The sequence below is a fragment of the Oncorhynchus mykiss genome, chromosome 18, assembly GCF_013265735.2.
Source record: "Oncorhynchus mykiss isolate Arlee chromosome 18, USDA_OmykA_1.1, whole genome shotgun sequence".
Taxonomy (NCBI): domain Eukaryota; kingdom Metazoa; phylum Chordata; class Actinopteri; order Salmoniformes; family Salmonidae; genus Oncorhynchus; species Oncorhynchus mykiss.
In genome coordinates this window covers 68,636,254-68,654,387 of record NC_048582.1, presented here as the reverse complement: position 1 = coordinate 68,654,387, position 18,134 = coordinate 68,636,254, and the positions used below count along the sequence as shown (strand labels likewise).

The 18,134-nt window shown below is 43.1% G+C and overlaps 1 protein-coding gene across 1 annotated transcript in view; it reads left to right on the top strand.

Moving 5' to 3' along the window:
* The window catches only part of hpcal4 (hippocalcin like 4), a 72,233-nt gene that overhangs the window by 44,721 nt on the left and 9,378 nt on the right, over nucleotides 1-18,134 (top strand). Inside the window, exon 2 of the mRNA XM_036953602.1 lies at nucleotides 11,340-11,516. Coding sequence (XP_036809497.1) covers nucleotides 11,355-11,516 — 162 coding nt within the window. The 5' untranslated portion in view covers nucleotides 11,340-11,354. The remainder of the gene's footprint in view (nucleotides 1-11,339; nucleotides 11,517-18,134) is intronic.

Genomic DNA, 18,134 nt, shown 5'->3' with positions numbered 1-18,134 from the left:
CAACTCAATTATTTTTTTACCTTTATTTTACTAGGCAAGTCAGTTAATAAGAACATATTCTTGTTTTCAATGACGGCCTAGGAACAGTGGGTTAACTGCCTGTTCAGGGGCAGAATGACAGACTTGCACCTTGTCAGCTCGGGGATTTGACCTTGCAACTTTTCGATTACTAGTCCAGCATGCTAACCAATAGGCTACCCTGCCGCCCCTATTAATTTGTGTTGAATAAAATAGGACAAACACCAAATTTAGACTCTGTGTCCAAAATACCAGATATTTCAGAGCAGAATTATATACCGGCTACTGATCAAACATCCAGAAAAGAGCCGTTAAATTGTACAACCACCTAAAAGGAAGTGATTCCCAAACCTTCCATAACAAAGCCATCACCTAAAGAGAGATAAACCTAGAGAAGAGCCCCCTGAGCATGTTGGTCCTGGGGCTCTGTTTACAAACACAAACACACCCCACAGAGCCCCAGGACAGCAACACAATTAGACCCAACTAAATCATGAGAAAACAAGAAGATAAATAGATTGGAAAGAATTTGAAAAAAAAACTGAGCAAACTAGAATGTTATTTGACCTGACTATGTACAGACTCAGTGAGCATAGCCTTGCTATTGAGAAAGGCCGCCGTAGGCAGACATGGCTCTCAAGAGAAGACAGGCTATGTGCTCACTGCCCACAAAATGAGGTGGAAACTGAGCTGCACTTCCTAATCTCCTGCCCAATGTATGACCATATTAGAATCACACTTTTCTCTCAGATTAGACAGACCCACAGAGATTTCGGGAAAACTAATCAAATTTTGTTAAACTCCAATGACTATAGTGTGAAATATCACAGTGTGCCATCCACAGCAGCAAGATTTGTAAACTGTTTCCACAAGAAAAGGTCAACCTGTGAAGAACCAACAGCATTGTAAATACAACCAATATTTATGTTTATTTATTTTCCATTTTGTACTTTAACTAGATTAAAATCACTACAACACTGTATATAGACATAATATGACATTTGAAATGCATTTATTCTTTTGGAACTTTGTGTGTGTAATGTTTACTGTTCATTTTGATTTGTAATTTTTTGTTTTATCTATTTCACATGCTTTGGCGATGTTAACATAGGTTTCCCATACCAATAATCCCTTTAAATTAAATTCAAATAGAGACCTGTTTCCTACATCAGAGAGAGGGAGAGAGACCTGTTTCCTACATCAGAGAGAGGGAGAGACCTGTTTCCTACATCAGAGAGAGGGACCTGTTTCCTACATCAGAGAGAGGGACCTGTTCTAACAACAGAGAGAGGGACCTGTTTCCTACATCAGAGAGAGGGACCTGTTTCCTACATCAGAGAGAGACCTGTTTCCTACATCAGAGAGAGAGACCTGTTTCCTACATCAGAGAGAGGGAGACCTGTTTCCTACATCAGAGAGAGAGACCTGTTTCCTACATCAGAGAGAGAGACCTGTTTCCTACAACAGAGAGAGGGACCTGTTTCCTACATCAGAGAGAGGGACCTGTTTCCTACATCAGAGAGAGAGAGACCTGTTCTAACAACAGAGAGAGGGAGAGACCTGTTTCCTACATCAGAGAGAGAGACCTGTTCTAACAACAGAGAGAGGGACCTGTTTCCTACAACAGAGAGAGGGACCTGTTTCCTACATCAGAGTTAGAGACCTGTTTCCTACAACAGAGAGAGGGACCTGAGAGGGAACCCAGCCTAAAACCCCAAACAGCAAGCAATGCAGGTGTAGAAGCACGGTGTCTAGGAAAAACTTCCTAGAAAGGCCAGAACCTAGGAAGAAACCTAGAGAAGAACCAGGCTATGAGGGGTGGCCAGTCCTCTTCTGGCTGTGCCCGGGTGGAGATTATAACAGAACATGGCCAAGATGTTCAAACGTTCATAGATGACCAACAGGGTCAGATAATAATAATAACAGTAGTTGTCGAGGGTGAAGCAGGTCAGCACCTCAGGAGTAAATATCAGTTGGATTTTCAGAGCAGATCAGTTAGAGTTAGAGACAGCAGGTGTGGTAGAGGGAGAGAGTTGAAAACAGCAGGTCTGGGAAAGGTAGCACGTCCGGTGAACAGGTCAGGGTTCCATAGCCGCAGGCAGAACATTTGAAACTGGAGCAGCAGCATGGCCAGGTGGACTGGGGACAGCAAGGAGTCATCAGGCCAGGTAGTCCTGAGGCATGGTCCTAGGGCTCAGGTCCTCTTAGATAAGAGAGAAAGAGAGAGAATTATAGGGAGCATACGTAAATTCACACAGGACACCAGATAAGACAGGAGAATTACACCAGATATAACAGACTGACCCTAGCCCCCCGGCACATAAACTACTGCAGCATAAATACTAGAGGCTGAGACAGGAAAGGTCGGGGGACACTGTGGCCCCGTCCAATGATACCCCCATACGGGGCCAACCAGGTAGGATAATACCACACCACATTGTCAAAGCACAGCCCCCACACGACTAGAGGGATAGCTTCAACCACCAACTTACTACCCTGAGACAAGGCCGAGTATAGCCCGCAAAGATCTCCTCCACGACACGAACCCGAGGGGGGCACCAACCTGGACAGGAAGATCACGTCACTGACTCAACCCACTCAAGTGACGCACCCCTCCTAGGGACGGCATGGAAGAGCAACCAGTAAGCCAGTGACTCAGCCCCCATAATAGGGTTAAAGGCAGAGAATCTCAGTGGAGAGAGGGGAACTGGCCAGGCAGAGACAGCAAGGGCGGTTCGTCGCTCCAGTGCCTATCCGTCCACCATCACACCCCTGGGACAGACTACACTCAATCATAGGACTTACTGAAGAGATGAGTATTCAATAAGGACTTATTAAAAGTTGAGACCGACATTGAAAAGCTTATTTAAAAACGCTTAACCAACAATGCAGTTTTAAGTAAGTGGTAAATAACATTAGCGGGGCTATAGACAGGTGGTTCTGGAACAGGGTTAATGTGCGGGGGCACCAGTGTCAAGGTAATTGAGGTAATATGTACATGTAGGTAGAGTTATTAAAGTGACTATGCATAGATGATAACAGAGAGTAGCAGCAGCGTTCCAGAAGGGGGGGGGGGGGGGGGGGGTGCAAATAGTCTGGGTAGCCATTTGATTAGCTTTTCAGGAGTCTTATGGTTTGGGGGTAGAAGCTGTTTAGAAGCCTCTTGGACCTGGACTTGGCGCTCCGGTACCGCTTGCCATGTGGTAGCAGAGAGAACAGTCTTTGACCGGGGAGGCTGGAGTGTTTGACAATTTTTAGGGCTTTCCTCTGACACCGCCTGGTATAGAGGTCCTGGATGGCAGGAAATTTGCCCCCAGTGATGGGCCGTACGCTCTAACCTCTGTAGTGCTTTGGGGTCGGAGGCTGAGCAGTTGCCATACCAGGCAGTGATGCAACCCATTAGGATGCTCTCGATGGTGCAGTTTTAGAACATTTTGAGGATCCGAGGACCAATGACCAAATCTTTTTAGTTTCCTGTGGGGGAATAGGTTTTGTTGTGTCCTCTTCATGACTGTCTTGGTGTAATTGGACCATGTTAGTTTGTTGGTGATGTGGACGCCAAGGAACTTGAAGTTCTCAACCTGCTCCACTACAGCCTCGTTGATGAGAATGGCAGCGTGGTTAGTCCTCCTTTTCCTGTAGTTCACAATGATCTCCTTTGTCTTGATCGCATTGAGGGGGAGGTTGTTGTCCTGGCACCACATGGTCAGGTCTTTGACCTGGTCCTTATGAGCTTTGAGGGCACATTGGTATTGAACTCTGAGCTGTAGTCAATGAATAGCTTTCTCACGTAGGTGTTCCTTTTTTTCCAGGTGTGAAAGGGCAGTGTGGAGTACAAAAGAGATTGCATCATATGTGGATCTGTTGGTGCGGTATGTAAATTAGAGTGGGTCTAGGGTTTCTGGGATAATGGATATGGTTGCATCTTATTTAAACTTCTTCAGGATCGTTTGAAAATACAAAAGAACAGTTGTTTTCTCCTTTGTATTTTCTTCTACCAAATCTAATGTGTTATATTATCATGCATTCCTTTCACATTTCCACAAACTTCAAAGTGTTTCCTTTCAAATGGTACCAAGAATATGCATATCCTTGCTTCAGGGCCTGAGTTGCAGGCAGTTAGATTTGGGTATGTCATTTTAGGCGAAAACTAATTATTCATGAACTCTTGCGACAGTTCTGTCTGTCTGTCTGTCTGTCTGTCTGTCTGTCTGTCTCTGTCTCTGTCTCTGTCTCTGTCTCTGTCTCTGTCTGTCTGTCTGTCTGTCTGTCTGTCTGTCTCCGGCATGGGTTGTGTTGATGAAGACATGATGACATTTGAAATGATTTTTATTCTTTTGGAATTTCTGTGAGTGTTAACTGTTATTTTTTTATTGTTTAAAAGAGTTAGGCGTCCCGCTAGCCGACAACATCTGGTGAAATTGGAGGGTGCGCAATTAAAATAAATAATCGCAATTTTAAACATTCATGAACATAAGTATTAAAAAGCTTAAATTATTGTTCATCTAACTAGGTTGAATGATTGTCTGAGGACGGTCAACATATTTTTCAACCAGCACAGGCTTCATAAAATAACAAATAGCGATTAAATAAATCTCTTACTTTTGAAGATCTTCCTCTGTTTGTAATCCCAAGGGTCCCAGGTACAACATGAATGGTCATTTTGTTAGATAAAATCCTTCTTTATATCCCAAAAAGTCAGTTTAGTTGGCGCCATCGATTTCAGTAATCCACTTGTTCAACATGCAGACAAAGGAATCCAAAAAGCTACAGCTAAACTTCGTCCAAACAAGTCAAACGACTTTTATATTTAATCTTCAGGTACTCTAAAATGTAAAAAAATGATAATTTTTAATACGGAAAGTAGTATGTTCAATAGGAAAGCAAAATTAATAAGCGCACTCCCTCTCACTCGCGCGGAAAGACTGGTATTGTTCCGGTAATCTCTTGAATAAAGAATGTTGACATCTAGTGGAAGCCATAGGAATTGCAATCTGGGAGATGGAATTATATAGGATCAAAATCTGGTTGTTTTTCAGATTTTTGCCTGCCATATCAATTCCGTTATAGTCTCAGACAATATTTAAACACTTCTAGAAACTTCAAAGTGTTTTCTATCTAATGCTACCAATTATATGCATATCCTGGCTTCTGGGCCTGAGTAACAGGCAATTTACTTTGGGAACGTCAGTCAGGCGGAAATTTAGGAAATAGAACCTATCCCTAGTTTTTAATTCACACACTGTAAACATATTTACATGCCAAAAAAGCACTTAATTGAAATTGAAATGAAATTGAATTGACATTGAATTGAAAATGAATCAAAATTGAATTGACATTGAATTGAAACTGAATTGGAGAGCCCTTGTAAAGCGGCCACACTTTATCAGCTCAAATTGGATGATCAGCCACTCTATCAAATGGCGGATAAGAGAGGGCACTGCTCAGTGTGTGTGTGTGTGTGTGTGTGTGTGTGTGTGTGTGTGCGGCTGTGTATGTGCTAATCAGATCATTTGTATCCAAAGTGACGTCATAGACACTTTGAGCGTTTCTTTTGAGTGCCTCTCTCTCAAAACAAAATGTGGTTTATTGTCCCATACACCAGATAGAAATGATTTACAGGTTCAGCCAAATCAATACAGAGCAAGTCAGTTAAGAATAAATGCTTGTTTAAAATGACAGCCTACCGGGGAAGAGTGGGTTAACTGCCTTGTTCAGGGGCAGAAGAACAGATGTTTTACCTTGATTCAATCCAGCAACCTTTCAGGTACTGGCCCAACGCTCTAACCACTGGGTTACCTGCTGCCCCAAATGCCTTGCTCAATGGTACATCAACATATTTTTCTCCTTGTCAGCTCAGGGATTTAATCCAGCAACCTTTCAGGTACTGGCCCAACGCTCTAACCACTGGGTTACATGCTGCCCCAAATGCCTTGCTCAATGGTACATCAACATATTTTTCTCCTTGTCAGCTCAGGGATTTAATCCAGCAACCTTTGGGTTACTGGCCTAATGCTCTAACCATGATGTCGTCGCCATCTGTCTGTGTATTGGACTGGTACTGTACATTGATTGATCTGTCTGTGTATTGGACTGGTACTGTACATTGATTGATCTGTCTGTGTATTGGACTGGTGCTGTACATTGATTGATCTGTCTGTGTATTGGACTGGTGCTGTACATTGATTGATCTGTCTGTGTATTGGACTGGTACTGTACATTGATTGATCTGTCTGTGTATTGGACTGGTGCTGTACATTGATTCATCTGTCTGTGTATTGGACTGGTACTGTACATTGATTGATCTGTCTGTGTATTGGACTGGTACTGTACATTGATTCATCTGTCTGTGTATTGGACTGGTACTGTACATTGATTCATCTGTCTGTGTATTGGACTGGTACTGTACATTGATTGATCTGTCTGTGTATTGGACTGGTACTGTACATTGATTGATCTGTCTGCTTCCCACTATACTTTTTCCATTCTGATAGGCTATCCTCACACACACGCACACGCACACACACACACACACACACACACACACACACACACACACACACACACACACACACACACACACACACACACACACACACACACACACACACACACTGAGCAGTGCCCTCTCTTATCCGCCATACTGACTGGATCAGTCCCTCGCTCCATTTTTCAACTTAAGACATTTTTCAACTTGTCTACCTCACTGTTAGCCTCACTTTGTCTCTCACTCTCTCCATTTCTCTCTCTCATCAGAGAGAGACTCATCAGAGAGTGAGAGTCATCAGAACAAAGGACAGATTTCCACCGGTCTAATGTCCATTGCTTGTCTTTCTTGGTCCAAGCAAGTCTCTTCTTATTATTGGTGTCCTTTAGTAGTAATTTCTTTGCAGCAATTCGACCGTGAAGGCCTGATTCACACCGTCTCCTCTGAACAGTTGATGTTGAGATGTGTCTGTTACTTGAACTCTGTGAATCATTTATTTGGGCTGCAGTCTGAGGTGCAGCTAACTCTAATGAACTTATCCTCTGCAGCAGAGGTAACTCTGGGTCTTCCTTTCCTGTGGCGGTCCTCATGATAGACAGTTAACTCTAATGAACTTATCCTCTGCAGCAGAGGTAACTCTGGGTCTTCCTTTCCTGTGGGGGTCCTCATGAGAGACAGTTTCATCATAGCACTTGATGGTTTATGCGACTGCACTTGAAGAAACGTTAAAAGTTCTTGCAATTTTCCGGATTGACTGACCTTCATGTCAGTAATGTAATGACGGACTGTCGTTTCTCTTTGCTTATTTGAGCTGTTCTTGCCATAATATGGACTACGTTTTTTACCAAATAAGGCTATCTTCTGTATACCACCCCTACCTTGTCACAACACAACTGATTGGCTCCAAACGCATTACGAAGGAAAGAAATTCCACAAATTCATTTTTGACAAGGCGCACCTGTTAATTGAAATGCATTTCAGGTGACTACCTCATGATGCTTTGTTGAGAGAATGCCAAGAGTGTGCAAAGCTGTCATCAAGGCAAAGGGTGGCTACTTTGAAGAATCTCAAATCTCAAAATATATTTTGATACGTTTAACACTTTTTTGGTTACTACATGATTCCATATGTGTTATTTCATAGTTATGTAGAATATAGTTAAAATAAAGAAAAAAGGCAGCAATGAGTGTTTTTGACAGGAAGGTACAGTGAGGATAATATAATTGGGGGGTTTTGGGGGTCATTTGGGGTGTCTCCCGGAATGTTATGGTTGTTGTAGAGGTACAATGCATTTTGGAAAGTATTCAGACCCCTTGACTTTTTCCACATGTTGTTACATTACAGCCTTATTCTAAAATGGATAAAACATTCTCAGCAACCTAACCCCATAAAGACAAAGCAAAAAAAAAAAAAATGTTTAAGATATTTTTGATAAACAAAAAAAATGTAAGAAAAATAACTTACTTACACAAGTATTTAGACCCTGTGCTATGAGACTCGAAATTGAGCTCAGGTGCATCCTGTTTTCATTGATCATCCTTGAGATGTTTCTACAACTTGATTGGAGTCCACCAGTGGTAAATTCAATTGATTGGACATGATTTGGAAAAGCACACACCTGTCTATATAAGGTCCAACAGTTGACAGTGCATGTCAGAGCAAAAAACCAAGCCATGAGGTCAAAGTAAATGTTCGTAAAGCTCTGAGACAGGATTGTGTCGAGGCACAGATCTGGGGAAGGGTACCCAAACACATCTCTACAGAATTGAAGGTCCCCAAGAACACAGTGGCCTCCATCATTCTTAAATGGCAGAAGTTTGGAACCACCAAGACTCTTCCTAGAGCTGGCCGCCCGGACAAATTCGATGGTCACTTCTAGAGTTCCCCTTTGGAGATGGGAGAACCTTCCAGAAGGACAACCATCTCTGCAGCACTCCAACAATTAGACCTTTATGGTAGAGTGGCCATACGGAAGCCACTCTGCAGTAAAAGGCAAATGACAGCCCACTTGGAGTTTGCCAAAAGGCCCCTAAAGACTCTCAGACCATGAGAAGCAAGATTCTCTGGTCTGATGAAACCAAGATTGAACTCTTTGGCCTGAATGCCATGCATCACGTCTGGAGAAAACCTGGCACCATCAATACAGTGAAGCATGGTGGTGGCAGCATCATGCTGTGGGGATGTTTTTCAGTGGCAGGGACTGGGAGACTAGTCAGGATCGAGGCAAATCGTAGCATCATACCCAAGAAGACTCAAGGCTGTAATCACTGCCAAAGGTGCTTCAACAAAGTATTGAGTAAAGGGTCTGAATACCTATGTAAAAAAATCTGTTTTGGCTTTGTCAGTTGCGTTCAGAAAAACGTTCAGACTTTTTCCACGTTTTTGTTACGAATTATATATTATTTATTCTAAAATTGATTCAATTGTTGTTTTTTTAACAGATATTTTTAGGTCTCTCCAGAGATGTTAGATCGGGTTCAAGTCTGGGCTCTGGCTGGGCCACTCAAGGACATTCAGAGACTTGTCCCGAAGCCACACCTGCATTGTCTTGGCTGTCTACCACTCTTTTCCTCAATTATGTAGCTGTCAGCAACTGGGCTTCCCATAGGGGGGTGGGAAACCAAAGATGAGACCAGAGGTGGCAGAACGGTGTACTCGGGTTTTTCGGTGGTTTGAGCCTGAAGGAAGGGAGGGGCAGTTTCTCTTGCTGCTGAGTTGGCAAGGTCTTAAAGTGAATGCGACCTTCGACTGGAAGCCAGTGGAGGAAGGAACTTGGTGAGGTATAAAACCAGGCAGAGGAGAAGCAGAATATATACATGGTACAGGTAGCGAAAAGCAGAAAGAGAGAGATGCTATGTGAGAAGCATGTTAAATGGAGAGAGAATGACAGGTCATGATTGTATCTCCCTCTCTCCCCTTTCTCTCTCTCTCTCTCTCTCTCTCTCTCTCTCTCTCTATATATATATATATATATATATATATATATATACTGTATATATATATCTTTCTTTCTCTGTATATATACATATATCTTTGCAAAACCACTCAAAAGTTTGGCCACACTTACTAATTCAATAGTTTTTCTTTATTTTTACAATTTCTACATTGTATAATAATAAGATATCAAACCTATGAAATAACACATATGGAATCATGTAGTAACCAAAAAAGAGTTCCCGTTTTAAACGGGATATTTTGTCACGACAAGATGCTCGACTATGCATGTACTTGACAGCTTTGGATAGAAAACACTCTGACGTTTCCAAAACTACAAAGATATTGTCTGTGAGTGCAACAGAACTGATGTTACAGGCGAAAACCCAGATAAAATTCCAACCAGGAAGTGCCGCATTTTTTGAAACCGCTTCATGCCAATGACTCCTTATATGGCTGTGAATGGGCTACGAATGAGCCTACGTTTTCTACGTATTCCCCAAGGTGTCTACAGCATTGTGACATCTTTTTACGCATTTATGTTGAAGAATAGCCATAAGGGACCACATTGAGCAAGTGGTCACATGATGGCTCCCGCAGAAAATCTTGCGTAAAGTACTGAGGTAGCCATTTTTCCAATCACTTCTTATGAGAAACCAATTGTCCCGACGGATATATTATCGAATAGATATGTGAAAAACACCTTGAGGATTGATTCTAAACAACGTTTGTCATGCTTCTGTCGATATTATGGAGCTAATTTGGAAAAACGTTTGGCGTTGTAGTGACCGCCAAACTGCTTGTTTAGCGTTGGCTGTAAAGCATATTTTGAAAATCTGAAATGACAGTGTGATTAACAAAAGGATAAGCTGTGTCTCATTATATTTCATTTTTGATTTTCATGAATAGAAAGATTTTGTAGGAAGATTTATGTCCGCTGCGTTATGCTAATTCGTTTGAGGCTATGATTACGCTCCCGGATCCGGGTTTGAGAGTCACAAGAACTAAAAAAATCTAAATATATTTTAGCAGTGTTCTGGATAAGATTCAGTGGTTTGGTTGCACAAGCGGGGAGCCAAGCCAACAGTAAGTTGCAGTAGATGAAAACTGCCTGGATTAGGATCTATGCCGCTTCCTGTGTGAGGTAGGGTCAGACTCTACGGATGTTGTAGAGTATGACCCTACAGGAGAGGCTCACTGCTTTGATTTTTGCAGAAGATGACAGGGTATTGTCCAAGGTCACGCCACGGTTCGAGACTGGAGACAGGTGCTCTACACATTACGAGCCCTATCTGGGGGTAGGTGCTCTACACAGTACGAGCCCTATCTGGGGGTAGGTGCTCTACACAGTACGAGCCCTATCTGGGGGCATCTGCTCTACACAGTACGAGCCCTATCTAGGGGCATCTGCTCTACACAGTACGAGCCCTACCTGGGGGCATCTGCTCTACACAGTACGAGCCCTATCTGGGGGCATCTGCTCTACACAATACGAGCCCTATCTGGGGGCATCTGCTCTACACAGTACGAGCCCTATCTGGGGGCATCTGCTCTACACAATACGAGCCCTATCTGGGGGCATCTGCTCTACACAATACGAGCCCTATCTGGGGGCCGCTGCTCTACACAGGAACAGCACTTTTTGGGTACATGCCTGCCTCCCAATATTCATTATATTCCTTTGACTTAATCTGATTATATGATTGTGTGCATTTCCTATTTGATTGAATAATTGATTTGTGATTTGATTGCTTGTGTTTATTCCAGAGATGGTTGAATCCTTGGCTTAATTTATTGATTGATTTATTGATCAATCAACTGATTGTGTGCATTCCCAACAATTATCAGTTTATTGTTCCATCATCGTGTGATTCCTTGTGTGTCTTGTTTATTTCTCCAGAGAGGAGACTTTGTGATGGGGAAAGGAAACAGTAAGCTGGCACCAGAGGTCCTGGATGACCTCACCAAGAGTACTGAGTTCAACGAGGCTGAGCTCAAGCAGTGGTACAAAGGCTTCCTCAAAGACTGTCCCTCTGGTATACTGAACCTAGAGGAGTTCCAACAGTTATATGTCAAGGTGAGAGAGAGCGAGAGAGCGAGAGAGCGAGAGAGCGAGAGAGAGAGAGAGAGAGGTAGATTCAAAGACTGGCCCACTGGTATACAGAATCTAGAGGATTTTCAGCAACAATATGTTGGGAGGGAGAGAGAGAGGCCTCGCCCTAATAGAATCTGAAGTCAAATATCTACTGTTTGCTAAAGATATGGTGCTTCTGTCACCAACCAAGGAGGGTCTACAGCAGCACCTATATCTTCTGCACAGATTCTGTCAGACCTGGGCCCTGACAGTACATCTCAGTAAGACCAAAATAATGGTGTTCCAAAAAAGTTCCAGTCGCCAGGACGACAAATACAAATTCCATCTAGACAAATATCCTCTGTGGACAGCGTAAAACACCAAATAATGCATGCAGAGCAGAATTAGGCCGATACCCGCTAATTATCAAACATCCAGAAAAGAGCTGTTAAGTTCTAAAACTACCTAAAAAGAAGCAATTCACAAACCTTCCATAACAAAGACATCACCTACAGAGAGATGAATCCGGAGAAGAGTCCCCCTAAGCAAGCTGGTTCTGGGGCTCTGCTCACAAACACAAACACACCCCACAGAGCTCCAGGATAGCAACACAATTAGACCCAACCAAATCATTAGAAAGCAAAAAGATAATTACTTGACACATTGGAAATAAATAACAAAAAAACAGAGCCAACTAGAATGCTATTTGGCCCTAACCAGAGAGTACACAGTGGCAGAATACCTGACCACTGTGACTAACCCAAACTTAAGGAAAGCTTTGACTATGTACAGACTAATTGAGCATAGCCTTGCTATTGAGAAAGGCCGCCGTAGGCAGACATGGCTCACAAGAGAAGACAGGCTATGTGCACACAGCCCACAAATGAGGTGGAAACTGAGCTGCACTTCCTAACCTCCTGCCAAATGTTTGACCATATTAGAGAGACATATCTCCCTCAGATTACACAGACCCACAAAGAATTCGAAAACAAACCCGATTTTGATAAACTCCCACATCTACTGGGTGAAATTCCACAGTGTGCAGCAGCAAGATTTGTGACCTGTTGCCACAGGAAATGGGCAACCAGTGAAGAACATATTTATTTTGATTTATTTTCCCTTTTGTACTTTAACTATTTGCACATCGTTACAACACTGTATACAGACATAGTATGACATTTGTAATGTCTTTATTCTTTTGGATCTTCTGTGAGTCCTCCCAGCTGCCCACTGCTCTGAGGCTAGGAAACACTTTCACCACTGATAAATCCACTATAATTGAGAATTTCAATAAGCGTTTCTCTACGGCTGGCCATGCTTTCCACATGGCTACCCCTACCCCGGTCAACTGCCCGGCACCCTCCACAGCACCCCGCCAAAGCCCCCACCCTATCTCCTTTTCCCAAATCCAGATAACTGATGTTCTGAAAGAGCTGAAAAATCTGGACCCCTACAAATCAGCCGGGCTAAACAATCTGGATCCTCTCTTTCTAAAGCTATCTGCCGAAATTGTTGCAACCCCTATTACTAGCCTGTTCAACCTCTCTTTCGTATTGTCTGAAATTCCCAAAGATTGGAAAGCTGCCGCGGTCATCCCCCTCTTCAAAGGGGGTGACACTCTAGAAGGAAAATGCTACAGACCTATATCTATCCTACCCTACCTTTCTAAGGTCTTCGAAAGCGAAGTTAACAAACAGATTACCGACCATTTCAAATCCCACCAAACCTTCTCCGCTATGCAATCTGGTTTCAGAGCTGGTCATGGGTGCACCTCAGCCACGCTCAAGGTTCTAAATGACATCATAACCGCCATCGATAAGAGACATTACTGTGCAGCCGTATTCATCGACCTGGCCAAGGCTTTCGACTCTGTCAATCACAACATTCTTATTGGCAGACTCGACATCCTTGGTTTCTCAAATGATTGCCTCACCTGGTTAACCAACTACTTCTCAGACAGAGTTCAGTGTGTCAAATCGGAGGGCCTGTTGTCCAGACGTCTGGCAGTCTCTATGGGGGTGCCACAGGGTTCAATCCTCGGACTGACTCTCTTCTCTGTATACATCAATGATGTTGCTCTTGCTGCTGGTGATTCTCTGATCCACCTCTACGCAGACGACACCATTCTGTATACTTCTGGCCCCTCTTTGGACACTGTGTTAACTAACCTCCAGACGAGCTTCATTGCCATACAACTCTCCTTCCGTGGCCTCCAACTGCTCTTAAATGCAAGTAAAACTAAATGCATGCTATTCAACCGATCACTGCCTGCACCTGCTCGCCCGTCCAGCATCACTACTCTGGACGGTTCTGACTTAGAATATGTGGACATCTACAAATACCTAGGTGTCTGGTTAGACTCTAAACTCTCTGTCCAGACTCATATTAAGCATATCCAATCCAAAATGAATTCTATAATCACATCAATCCGGGGACAATATAACATCACTAGCTAGTATCTCAAACGATTGTAACTTACATGGCTTGAAAAGATGTTTGTGGCGATGTTATAGATTTACTTGATACTTGCACAGCAGTTTTCTCTAAAACTATTGCGAGCAAGTAGTTAGTAGAAGAAGAAGAGTGAATGAAGCTGCTGTAGCGAGCAGCCCCCTCTGCTGGACAAAACAAGCACAACGCGATTGAGACCGGTAGATTCTGCTGCCCGGTCTTTCTTTAGTAAAATATTTCACTTTGCGGTTTGTTTTTAACGCACAGTTAAAAATCGGGGACAGCTCCAGCCGGGGACAGGCCACCAAAAACGGAGACTGTCCCCGGAAAACGGGGACGTCTGGTCACCCTATGCTAATGTGAGGGAAGAGAGAGTGGGTGAGAGGAGGAGAAGGAGACAGGGAGGGAGAGAGAGAGAGGAGGAAAGGGAGAGAGAGAAAGAGAGATTATTATTTTTTTATTTTTTTATTAACACTCAAATCTAAAAATAATTCAAGACAAGAAATGATGAAACACAACTCCATTCAATCACAATAGAGAAAAAATAGTAACTTTGCGCCTCTAATTAAGAAGTTTTAATTCTCTCTAGCTACACAACAAGAACCTAGCTAGCAGGCTAACAAGCTAGCCAGAAACATTGAGCTAGAACAAACCTAGCAAGAGGAGTTAATATAACTACATAACAAATCCAAATTGAGTGAGTAAACCAAAACGTAACACGGACTCCAACGTTAAAAATATCTTCTGTTTTTTTTGTGTGAAGATTTTGTACAATTTTTTTGCTGTTTTTTGTGCTAAATTTGACGTAGCTAGCATCAACAGCAGACATACCAAAACCGGTTTCCATGGCAATGGTGCAGCAGAATAGAGCAGCAGCATCAGTAGCCCACAGGCATCATGTCCCCACTCCCCCTCAGAAGGTACATCCAGCACCTCTCTTCCCACCATAGTGGAGGCCACGCCCCAGGAGGAGAGCGACCCCCCTCAGTGCTGAGCAGGCTCAGGCCCTCTTCACCACCATGGTTGCCATGAGGGATGAGCTCACCAGACTGTAGGGGAAGGTGGCCCTCCTCACCACCATGGCTGCCATGAGGGATGAGTTCACCAGACTGGAGGGGAAGGTTGTCCTGCTGAGGGAGAGTGTGAGCAAAGAGCAACCAGACATTCACACCTTAGAGGAGCTCCTAACCAAGGTGAGGACAGAGCAGGACAGCAGCCTTGCAACACAGCTGAAGGTCTTTTTTTTAATTATAAACTAATAGAACGTGGTATTGGAGGGAAATTATATGATGTTATTAAATCAATGTACACTAAAATCAAATCTGCGGTTAAAATTGACAATAAGCAAACAGACTTCTCAGGGACGGGGAGGGGAACAGGGCTGACCAATAAGTCCAACACTATTTAACATGTGCATTAACGAATTATCAAAAACATCAGAAGGAACTGCAGCACCTGGTCTCACCCTACACAACACTGAAATCGAGTGTTTGCTATAAGGAGATGACCTGGTGCTGCTGTCTCCCACTAAGGAGGGGTTACAGAAGCATCTGCACAGGTTCTGTCAGACCTGGGCTCTGACAGTTAACCTAAAAAACAATATATAACAACATTACAAAAGAGGTTCGGGAAATCAGGAAGACAAATATAAATTATACTATATACCATATGTATATTAACACGTATCTAGGACTAAATGTCAGCAACACAGGTAGCTTTTACATGGCTGTGAATGAGCTGAGGGACAAAGAAAGAAGATAATTACCATTAAAAGGAAAGAAATTCCAGTTAGAATCTGGCTCAAAATATTTCAATCAGTAATAGAACCAATTGCTCTCAACCAAATGTATTTATAAAGCCCTTTTTACATCAGCTGATGTCACAAAGTGCTTTACAGAAACCCAGCCTAAAACCCCAAACAGCAAGCAATGCAGATGTAGAAGCACGGTGGCTAGGGAAAAACTCCCTAGAAAGGCCAAAACCTAGGAAGAAACCTAGAGAGGAACCAGGCTATGAGGTGTGGCCAGTTCTCTTCTGGCTGTGCCGGGTGGAGATTATAACAGAACATGGCCAAGATGTTCAAACGTTCATTGGTTAACCAGCAGGGTCAAATAATAATAATCACAGTGGTTGTTGAATGTGCAACAGGAGTAAATATCAGTTGGCTTTTCAGAGCAGATCATTTAGAGTTAGATACAGCAGGTGCGTAAGAGAGAGTCGAAAACAGCAGGTCCGGGACAGGTAGCACATCCGGTGAACAGGTCAGGATTCCATAGCAGGCAGAACAGTTGAAACTGGAGCAGCAGCATGGCCAGGTGGACTGGGAACAGCAAGGCGTCATCAGGCCAGATAGTCCTGAGTTACGGTCCTAGGGCTCAGGTCCTCCGACCGAAGAGAAAGACAGAGAAAGAGAAAGAGAGAGAAAGAGAGAGAGAACGAGAGAGAATTAGAGGTTGCATACTTAAATTCACACAGGACACCGGATAAGACAGGATAAATACTCCATATATAACAGACTGATCCTAGCCCCCCGACACGCAAACTACTGCAGCATAAATACTGGAGCCTGAGACAGGAGGGGTCAGGTGGCAGCATCCGATGATACCCCCAGACAGGGCCAAACAGGCAGGTCATAACCCCACCCACTTTGCCAATAGCACAGCCCACACACCACTAGAGGAATATCTTCAACCACCAACTTACTACCCTGAGAGAAGGCCGAGTATAGCCCACGAAGATCTCTCCCACGGCACGAACCCAAGGGTGGGCGCCAACCCAGACAGGAAGACCACGTCAGTGACTCATCCCACAAGTGATGCACCTCTCCTAGCAATGGCATGGAAGAGCACAAGTAAGCCAGTGACTCAGCCCCTGTAATAGGGTTAATAAAGGCAGAGAATCCCAGTGGAGAGAGGGGAGCTGGCTAGGCAGAGACAGCAAGGGTGTTTCGTCGCTCCAGTGCCATTCCATTCACCTTCACGGCCCTATTTTGAGATGTGAGATATCACAATCTTTTACAATAACGACAAGAATGGAGGAGGTCTTTAGTCCAGTCAGATTGCTAAGGCGAACACCAACATGTTTCGTTTTGCCCAACCTAGATCGAGGCACAGACATGGTCTCAATGGGGATAGCTGAGCTGACTACACTGACTGTGCTCATGGCAGACTCCACTAAGTTGGCAGGCTGGCTAAGGGGGTAAGGAAGTTAGGGACAATATAGGAGATAATAAATAAATAAATAGATAAACAATAATTGTTTGCTAAAATAATGGATAGGAGCAAGCTATCGCAAACAAAAAATGTAATATAATTCCTGGTTACAGGTAGCAATCCTTTGCACCAATTGTCAACATTATTACGCGTATTAATTATTAATGATATAAATTAAAATACATGAGATATTTAAATATATATATATTTTAATGGCTATGTATAAAGCAAATTGAGGTGAGAGCATTGGAAATACTTTTAGCCAATGATCTGCTTGTGTTCTGTGGGTGGCACTGCGTGCTTTTTTCCAAGGATGGTAACATCCCACATTATAGACGTCTAGTCTGCTATGCTAACTTCCCACATTATAGACATCTAGTCTGCTATGCTAACTTCCCACATTATAGGCATCTAGTCTGCTATGCTAACATCCCACATTATAGACATCTAGTCTGCTATGCTAACTTCCCACATTATAGACATCTAGTCTGCTATGCTAACTTCCCACATTATAGACATCTAGTCTGCTATGCTAATTTCCCACATTATAGACATCTAGTCTGCTATGCTAACTTCCCACATTATAGTCATCTAGTCTGCTATGCTAACTTCCCATATTATAGACATCTAGTCTGCTATGCTAGCTTCCCACATTATAGACATCTAGTCTGCTATGCTAACTTCCCACATTATAGACATCTAGTTTGCTATGCTAGCTTCCCACATTATAGACATCTAGTCTGCTATGCTAACATCCCACATTATAGACATCTAGTCTGCTATGCTAACATCCCACATTATAGACATCTAGTCTGCTATGCTAACTTCACACATTATAGACATCTAGCCTACTATGCTAACTTCCCACATTATAGACATCTAGCCTGCTATGCTAACTTCACACATTATAGACATCTAGTCTGCTATGCTAACATCCCACATTATAGACATCTAGTCT